General features: G+C 42.0%; 1 protein-coding gene across 7 annotated transcripts in view; it reads right to left on the bottom strand.

Annotated features, from left to right (window-relative positions):
* Window positions 1-4116: 4116 nt before the first annotated feature.
* slc8a3 (solute carrier family 8 member 3) overlaps window positions 4117-10194 on the bottom strand; it is a 169208-nt gene continuing 163130 nt past the window's right edge. For all 7 annotated transcript variants that reach the window (XM_028565289.1, XM_028565288.1, XM_028565290.1 and 4 more), the window contains 2 exons: window positions 7446-7715; window positions 4117-5478 (listed from right to left, as the gene is read on the bottom strand). In XM_028565289.1, coding sequence (XP_028421090.1) covers window positions 5102-5478; window positions 7446-7715 — 647 coding nt within the window. In that variant the 3' untranslated portion in view covers window positions 4117-5101. The remainder of the gene's footprint in view (window positions 5479-7445; window positions 7716-10194) is intronic.

The raw sequence follows: 10194 nt of genomic DNA, 5'->3' as shown, positions 1-10194 counted from the left end.
CTGAGACAGCTGTGAGTTGGTTTTGCTTTTGATATGATTCTTACTTTGAACACTTATATCAGGCATAATGGAGGTCATTTTTAAAAGTCTAACTTATTTTTCATCAGGCAACGGATGAAGACTTTAGTAATCTTGTGAGTGTGAGAGATTAAGACAGTGTGTGTATTAAAGTGGGAAAGACAGGACCCTTTGATAATCAATTAAGCTTTTATGTACCTGAAAATGCCAGAATAAACTACAGATATTAACAAAAACATACATCTAAAGTTACTTTCCTGCGGCTTACAGGACCATTGCCTTAGAACTGGTTTTAAAAACATCTCAAGTCTCAAATCTAAATATAGAATACTTTGCAGTTTGCAAATTGTAAACAAAGGAGTTCCTCTGCAGCTTCACTCTTGGCAACTTTAATAGAATTATGAAAAACCCACATAACCAACCACCCGCGGCAGGCAAAATGAGGTCTGGCTTAACGCAACCAGGAGGCTTTAGCTAGATATTGTTGCAAATATGCAGTGAAGTGCAACCAACAGACATGGAGATCGATAGATTGATATAATGATACTAGACAGAGGACTGGTTTCCGAGAAATAGAGTAAAAAGTATGTGCAAGCTGATAACATTTTGAATGTACAAAATAATCCCTTTACTTGGCGTCTGGATTGGATGAGAAAAGGAATTTATTTTATTTCCAAATAAACATCGTTGGTTTCATCAATGCCTAGAACCCTGTATCATAAAAAGAAATCCACACCTCCATGTGTCCAGTGTGGGACGACACACTTGTGCTTTTTCACAGCGTCATATTGAAAAAGTAGCATGAACTGATGCAACACAGTACACACAGTAGCATTGTTTAGTGAAAACCCTAATAACACCAATGTTGGAGATTTGTTTTTTCTTTTTTTTTGGAAACCTTTCAAAACTATAATCTACAGGTCTGCTTTTTCTTCATTCCTGAAAAGTTAACTCGGTGACAGTGAAGATATGATACATAGTCGGATTCAATGACACATAATCAGGCTTGATTTAAGTCAGTGCAACCGCTGTTTGCTTATCTACCAGAAAGCTGCTTTTAAAAGAACAAAACGGGGTTGATTTTAAAACACCGTCAGCTTTGGAAATTTGCTTTTTTTTATTTTGACATCTCATTGCAGGCCTGGAAAAACATACCCATCCATTAAAAGGTGCCCCTTTTTCCGTTAAACACAAAAAGTTAACAGTATTCACCTAATCAATGAAGCTTTCCTCTGTGTCTCACAACTTCATCAACCACAAGTCCAATTCCTATAAGGTGATATTTCACTTATATCCCTTAGGCTGAGAAAAAAAAAAAAAAAAAAAAAAAAAAAAGACTAGTGCCTTGAGAGGTGTATGATAAATATTTTTCATCTTTTACATAACTAACACTCGTATTTGTAAGACAAAATGACAGAACCAATCTAGAGTCATGGCCTTGTGAAGAAGAACAACCCCCGCCTGTGCGCACAAGTGCGAAGAGGACGCACAGCCTGGCAACATGCACAGCACACACAAAGACACACACACACTGGCCGACGTTCAGCTCCACACATCCCCGGCAGATAAAAATCGACAATACAACCAAATGAGCGATACAAATTGCCACTAAAGGCAAAGATAAATAAGAACGCTGGCAATTCCCTTGACATCATGGATACCTGCTGAACTCAACTTTCCCGTTGCAGGATTTGAACAAGAGAAAGGGTGACAAAGTGAGCCCCCCCCAAAATAAAACAACACAAACTTCACACTTCTGGATCAGATGAAGCGAGTGCAGGTAACCTGTACTGTAGATGAGATGTTAAGAGTTGTGTTGACATGCTTTTCCACCCCCCAGGACACCTATACTGTGTCTATGTAAACATACACTGAAAATTATGTACATAATGTGGGTTTTGTGTTGCCTCTGAATGGGACAGTCAGCCTAACTGTCCTCCCTCTTGTGCAGCAGTGGACCCATCATCTCTACTCTGAACGGGTGTGTGTTTATATGTAAGAGAGCTAGAGACGAAGTGGGGTGAGCAGGTGTGGTCCAGGGCCATGGGAAAGCATCCAATACAGCCACGAGACATATTTACAACACTGCTCACCACAGAGGAAGAACACTGAGGAGGAGGAGGAAGTGGATGAGGAGAGAAGTAGAAGAAGGGATGACCACAGGGACTGGAGATTGACATCCCCCTTGTGGAAATACAGTGTCAATGCCACTTACTGTCACTCTTTATTTACTTTTCATTTTTTTTCTTTTTTTTCTTTTTTAAACAGATGTTGCACCCCACCTCTTTGGTAATCTCTTGGGTGATTTTTTAAAATTAGCCAAGAATTGACTGCTTATACACTAGCATACACTTTTATGCAAATTAAGTAATAAACATATTTTCTTCTGCTTCTTGGGAGTTTCAAATGTGCATTTAGTTTTGTTTTTCTCTAGTTTTTATAAATGAAGCACCAGTCATGTGTTAAACAGCATTCAGTATCAATATCAGGCTATACTTTCAATTCAACCAAGAGCTATCTGCTGCTCTGACACCCACACCTGCTTCTTCACTGAAGAGTTTCAATCCGAAATGAGCAACACTGACACTAGTCTTTACATAATGACCACAACTCAACGTTTGTGTAATTTATGAGTCATTTTATAAAGCACTGCCAACAAAACAGCTAGAAATATCGAAATCACCTTGATTTTCTGTAATGTCAAGAAAAGAATGATACTTTGTTAAAGCTGCATTACCAGTAATTCATATTTGTAATGGATGGAATTATGTGTATAATATGTGAGAGGTGTCACTCACAAGCAGTTACAAACCCAACTCTGCAGTTCCCCTCAGATAAAGTATTTAGCAATGCTAGCTGACTCCACTCTATGCTACCTTCCCAAACAAAGTTAGCATCTAGCATCTAGCACAACGTGTGAGTATTTAGCAGCTAAAGAGCCAGATATTTCCCTCAGGAGTTGTTGGAGAACAAAACAGAGCTTAAACAGGAGTGAATATTAGACTATATTCATCAGGTGTTCAAACACACGCCTAGAATTAACGCTAACGCTGCTCCGGGTCTACTGGAAGTGTAAATAAGCAGCTGTTTGCTAACACATTCACCAACTTTATACATAGCTGAAGTGACAGTAAAACTCCTGGATTTTGTTCCATAAGTTAGAAAACCTGCTTCAGAATCATATTAATATGTGTAGTTTTAGCATTGGAACATGACCTAGCTCATCAGTAGGCCTATGTTGTGTTCTGTTTCTCAAGACAGAGACTGGATTTTAAAAAAACAACAATGTAATACCATTGTTTATTTAATATTTCTGCATCTAGTGGTATTTAACGCACTTTTTCCATGGCAGAAAGTTAGGATAATGCTAAAGCTAATAATAATGCAATGGTACATGTTTGGAGGAGCAATAGCTTTTTATATGCTAGCAAATTAATTGTTTCATTTTGTTAAAATCGTGAAGGCTTGAACTCAGTAGATGAAAAAAGTGGAACCCAGGAACATGATTAACTTTTTCATATAATACAGATGAAAGAAACCCTCAATTTTGTGCTAGTGGAACGGCAGCTAGCAGCTAGCGGCATCAGGGCTTTCTGTAAGGCCATAATATGGCAACGGTTGGTGTTTTCAGCTGATACTGCTGCCTCCAAGCGGCCACAAATCTAATAATGCAGCTTTAAAAATGGTTACGCACCATTTTAGGAAGAAACTCTTCAGTTGTTCAGCTGAGCAAAGAGCTCGTCAGCGTGGGAAGCTGCAGCAAACGCCTCTCCCTCCACAGGCACTCTGTTCAGTCCATAGTGACACCTTTAATATTGGCCTTTTGCACATGTACAAGTAGAAGTCTCCATAAATAGAACTATACAGCAAAGTGCGGAAGGAACAGTACAAAAATACCTCTGAATTTACCTCTGCAGCAACACGTTTTTTTTTCTTCTGATTTCTGATTGAAAAGGTGAAAACTGGAGTGAGACCAAGATATCAGTAAATAAATAAAGTACAATGTCGTACTTTTACCTAGGCAAGATACATAACTCTTAGAAATGTGAAGACATCGTTCTAGTAGATAGTTTGACCCCCCCTCCCCTCCCGCTTAGCCACAGCAATCCTCTGTTAGAGCAGAAGGTGACCACATTTAAACAAATATTCAAAATATACAGAAAATATGGAAATATATTATATATATAGATACTTATAGAGTTTGGAAGTAATGTTCAGGGCAGTTTGACCATGTTCCCTGTGTCCACCTCTTCCTCCTCGCCTGTTTGAATGGTGATTTGTCTGCCAGTATGAACTGTCACTGTCATTCCTCTTCTTCTTCTTCTTCTTCTTCTTATTCATTGTGTGATTTCTGAGAACTCTGCAGTGCTCCTTAGGAAACTACGCAAATTAAAAATAAATACTATGAATCCATCCCACTGTCACTCAACAAAATATTCCCATTTACGATATTATCTTTTGTTATTCCTCAACCTAGATCAGAAAAGAGTTCTTTTAATCCTCTTTGTGTGTGTGTGTGTGTGTGTGTGTGTGTGTGTGTGTTTTTTTTTAAACTTTTTTTTGTTTTATTAATTTTTGGCATTTTTATCCCCAAAATACATTATTTAAAAAAGTCATTCTCGTCAGATGTTGAGAAAAATATAGACCTCTGATTAACTCAACTCTCTCCGGATATAAGACTGCAGTCTCTTCCAGTAGAATGCAGGAGCGCCCCGGCATCGGCCTCTTCTGGACTCGGTGGTAACCCAATCCCAACTGTAAGCACACTGGCACAGGCTCAGGATGGCTCTCCTGTTGCTGGGGGCGAACAGGCACTAGAGGGCAGGATACTCACATCCAAGCGTCCTTACAGAAGGGGTTGAGGGAGGGAGAGAGAGAGCGAGAGAGAGAGTGAGAGAGAGACAGAGAGAGAGAGAAAAAGGGAGGTGTCTGGGGAAAACCCTGGGTCTACCTCTCCTGTCCTTTCATACCATGAAACCAAGACTGACCCAAATTCCACAGTGAGAATTCACGCTTTTACCTCTGAAGTTGTACTTTAAACCCCTGTGTGTTTGTATTCTCCCTCGCTAGAAGTCTTTTCGGTTTAAAAGCCCTCTATATGACAGTAGGCCTCCAGACTGCAGAAGAGGATGTAGAGGAACCAGAGGCCGAAAAGGAAGGCTGACGTGGCCAGTCTGTGTCCCCGGGGCCCGCCCAGTTCTCCTCCGATGTGGGCCCGGCGCCGGTAGAGCAGCACCGAGACGGCCAGGAAGGCGAAGATGGTGAAGAGAGTGACAGAGAAGGCCAGCGAGCCGGCTTCCACCACAAACGGCTTCCCTTTCATGTGCCAGTAGATGGCCGCCACCGACCAGGCCAAGCCGATTCCCAGGAAGACGTTGACGGCGTTGCTGCCGGTCACATTCCCGATAGAGGCGTCTGCATAGGTGTCCTGGACTGCTGATACCTTACTGGCGAAGGTGTCTGCAGAGAGAGAAGTCATTACATTTGGATTCAAATGTTAGTAATCTGGGTTGGTGCACAGAAATACATACAGAATCACCCTTTCCAAATGGAATTCTGCTCACAAAATGGTAAAACGTTGGCAGAAAGGCTGTCGTTCACAGCTGATAAAAAAACAAGGCCTTTAAGCCCGAGACACACCAAGCCGGTAATCGGCCGTTGGACAGTCTGGCGAGGTCGGTGACTTGAGTCTGTTCGTGCCGTCGTCCGTCTGAGGGGCTGTCGGCATTCATTTTGGCTGACCTGACATGTTCAGTCGGAGGCAGGGCAGTCGGGGGCTCACCCGGAAATGGCGAGCGGAATGTGCGTGACTAAAGTCTCTCAAAATCTGACGAAAATCTTTTCTTTGTTGAGCTGAAACGAAGACAGATTCAGCAACTGCACGGCCTATTTCTCGCTTAAAATGTTTTCAGAAACATGTTTCAGTGAACTATTTTAGTACAATATGAGATTGTATTCTGAACGAGCCGCCATGACAGTCTGCCTTTGAATTTCCGGAGAAAACAAACCCATGTGACGCGTTCGTCCAATCAGCTGCCGGTTTTCATTTCTGCGGGCAACAATACAGAGTAGCGCCGCCTGCTGTTATGGAGACGTATTACGTTTCTCAAGTCGGTGTTCCGAGGCAGTTTTTTGGACCTCGGGGACCCGACTGATCATTCCGACTGGCTTTTCTGTCGACGGTCGGCCGTCTGCTTGGTGTGTCTCGGCTATTGCACATCACCATACTCTTGTCTAATTCATTGTACTTTTAAATTGCCCGTTCCAAATGTGCCTGTGTTCGGAACGGGCCGATTGCTTGGCCTGTGGTAGCTTTTGCTGCTTGTAGTTTTCTCCAGAACCATTGTACCCCAGAGCACTTAATATGAAACCACACTGTATCGACTTCTGACTACATTTAAGCTACATTTACCTGACAGAGAATGTTGCAGATTCAGAATTTACTCACAAAATATCAAAATTAAAATGTGGGGTAATCACTGACTGATTTGCCTCATGGACTGATGGCGGTGTGCCATGTGCCACCCTATCCGGCCCGTTGTAAGAACAAATCAGCAACCACCAATCTGCGTTAATCAACCACCAGAACCCGGACCGAGTACAGAGACAGACTCACATTGGACTTACGAAGATAACGGAAGAGCCAGCGTTATGTTTTTTTTCTCAATCTTTTTTCCTCAACCTTTATCGTGCGGTCGTTTCATTGAGTTTATTACTATCCAATAGCCAATGCTGTCCTAACTGCTCCAAATTCCTAATGCCAAGCTCATAGGGTACCCAGGAAACCAAGGGTGAAGGAGATTGGATGAACGGTTTATTAGATATTTCAAAGACAACGGACACGCACATACAGAGATTCCCAGATTTATAGTTAGATCATTGTTTTCATGAAATGTAGACTACATTCGGTGTCCTTCCACCCCATTCCCCACAGATCATTCAGTTTCCTGAAGAAGATCAAAAACGCTGGAAGCAAATTTTCCATTTCCTGCCAAATCCACCTGTCGCTCAAAATAGAAATTGCACTGTGAAGGCCAATGGACACTGGCAATCTTCTCTGTATTCATCTTGTTTGTTTATAATAGCTCCCCCCCCTCCCCCCCCCCAATATGAATGCAGTGATGAATTATTAATGCTGCACACCGGACCTTTAATAACAAATATGCTGACCGAGTCAAAGTTTTTGGTGACACATGGTTCCTGTCGGGTGAAAATGTCAGTTTGGGGAAAATAGGAATATGAGCCATCTTGATGACAAAGCATGTTTTGTTGTTTGAATGAGTCTCGAAAGCTCACGAGGTAACAGCTGTTTCTCGAACTCTAAAAGAAGTTTATAACCCATCAATGGATGTAAAAAAATACATGAATATACAAAACTTTAGAGAACAGATTTTTTGACAATGCCATGTCTTTTTTTTTTCCCTCACCTGGGACAGATGTGCCGAGTGCCACAAACACCACAGCGGTGACCGAGTCCTTGAGGCCGATGGTGCAGCCGAAGTGAGACGCCAGGTCACCGATGACGGCCGTGAGCAGGCCGATGATGATGATGGAGATGAAGAAACAGGCCCAGCCGTTCAGGTAGTCTGTGGGAGGAACGCAAGCAAACAGGACCTTCCAGAAGACGGTGAGGAAGTGCATGACGTAGTCGAAACAGGACGGCAGCCGTTCTTCCCCTGTGTCATCTTCATCCTCATCTGCTCGGGGCAAAAAGGGGGGGGGGGGGGGGGGGGGTAATGATAGATTGAAGGATAATGGCATGACAGGAGAGAGTGGCGCAGCAGAGAGGACCAAGAGGTAGCAGAATATTTGGGCAAAGATAAAGAGCGAGGGGGTTAAAGGGAAGGGGAAGTAAATATTAAGAGAAGAGGCAGAGAGCCAAAACAGAGGGCGAGATAGAAGATGGAAAAAAAGCAAAAGGAGAATATGACAGGGAAAAGAAAACAGAAAGACAGATGATGAAGCACAAAGAGCCAGAGAGGAGTTGGAAAAACGTTGGCGAGATAAAGGATCGATAAAGGAGATAAGGGATGGCAGAGAGGGAAGGGCAGAGAACAACATTCTCTTAAAATGGCACAATGGCTCATTTTTCAGTGCGAGACGTCATATCACTTAAGCCTGAGGCTACTGTTGTGTTTATTTCAACTGTAAATGTGCTACAAATACATATCTAGATTAATAACTGCCTCAGGGCGTTTTTAATTAATTAAAAGAGCAGCGAGTTATTGTCTTTTAATAGATGGGGATAAAGGATGTACATACACTTAACCTTTGCTTTAGTTAGGTAACAGACTTTGTTTACACTTTAATATTTCTACCTCGTTTAATAATGCAGGGACCATAACCTGATTTCTTAAACTACTTTCTTTTAGTACTATTAACTCACTTTGTGGGTAAAAAACTTTGCTTTTAGGCTCTAGGCTTTCGGCTTAAAAAAAACTCTCACACTGAGAGTCATCCCAAATCCAATACACATTCTGCAGATTTGTAGTGTGTTCGTACTGGAGAAGTGACCCAATGAGGTATAATCTCAAAGCAGACAGCATTCTATAATAACTAAGGTCGATTTTAGAGAGCTCTGTTGATTGACATTATAGGCCCACAATGCACTGCACAAAGGAGCTGGAGGAGCTGCTCACAGCTAGAAAAAAAATCTGTGTTCCAGAAATATGAAATCTTAGGCAACACATTTTGAAGTTTAATTGGCAGTGACAGTCAGGGACAAAGTTGCAGTTTGATTGATATGCAAAGTTTCCCATATTGTATGATTTCCTGTAAGTATAAAATAATGAAGTGATTTTTTTGTACACTAACTGCCAAGACAGTAATAATGACAATAAATATGTGATGTGCTGTATAAATAAGTGTGTAGCATGGATTTGGGAAGCATTCTCAGTTTATTTTGGCCTTCTGGCTGAGATCACACATTGTGAAATTTGCAGCAATTTGGTGGGACTGGTTGGCACGGTGACCAACACCGATTGAAGAATTATATAATATTTTTTTTGACATGCAGGAAAACCGTGACAGGTCGGACTCGAACCCTGGACCTGGAATAAACCTCTGCATCTATGCGCCCACTCTACCAACTGGGCTAACCTACCATAAGTATATCCTTTTTAAAATAACTGATACCACACTCTAGAAGTACTCTGTAAAAGTCCAGCATTTGAAATGTTACTTAAGTAAAAGTATCCAAGTATCATTTACTTAAAAGTAAAAGCCCTCAATGCAGAAATATTTTAGAAACTGGAAACAATCCAAACTGTTCTCTCAATCAAATAAGTGTTTAATGGTCTAATTTCAGCTGGACTTGTAGGCCGTCATATTGGTGAGTAAGTGTAATTTCTAATATACATGTGTTTTGTGTGCAAAAATCGTAAACTGTAAAGTAACTAAAGCTGTAGTGAATGTAGTGGAGTAAAAAGCACAATATTTGTCTCTGAGATGTAGCGGAGTAGAAGTAGAAAGTGGCATGGAAAGAAAAGAGTTTTTATTTAAGTACAGTACTTGAGTAAATGTACTTAGTTACATTCCACCAGTGGTGACCAAGTGCGAGACTTTCCCATAGCCTAAAAGGGCCCAGATTTCGGTCACCACACCACCTGTCTGTTCTGTCAAAGTGAGTTTGAATAAGAAACTCACACTCACAGTGAGCTCCTATGCATAAAAGAAAGCTAAAATGTGAATGATCCCCCCCTCCTACAGAAATAAAATCAGGTGGAGGGGGCAGGCCGTCCTCTGTGTTCCAGCAGCTCACAGGACACTCAGCGGACAGGAGGGACACTGTGCTGATCCAAAGTGTCAGGCCATGTGAGCTGCATGTATTTTTTAGCCACGGGTGGATCATGAAAAAATAAAGAGCACTGCTGGATTTAATATTTCAGCACCAAAGTGACGAAGCAAAGGCCCTGGCGGTGCTCGCTACAAGGTGGCCGGGACTGCACAGCAGCCGCACTCTAGGCCCATGTGATGCTGCTGTCGCCTGACATGACGGGTGGCTTTTCTCTCACGTACGTGAGATTTTTACAGAGCTTCAAGAGCTTTGCTTCCCGGGAGGATTCAAACTTTAAATGAGTTTTTGCAGGCTCATACCGACACCGGTATTTTTTAGGCTGAGGTCGCTGGTAGCCAGGCTTTTTGAGATGACGACTTTCAGACGTGCCCGGGAGTTAG

Source organism: Perca flavescens, chromosome 20 (assembly GCF_004354835.1).
Source record: "Perca flavescens isolate YP-PL-M2 chromosome 20, PFLA_1.0, whole genome shotgun sequence".
NCBI lineage: Eukaryota > Metazoa > Chordata > Actinopteri > Perciformes > Percidae > Perca > Perca flavescens.
Note: the sequence above shows the minus strand (reverse complement) of the source record. Positions and strands in the feature narration are given on the sequence as shown.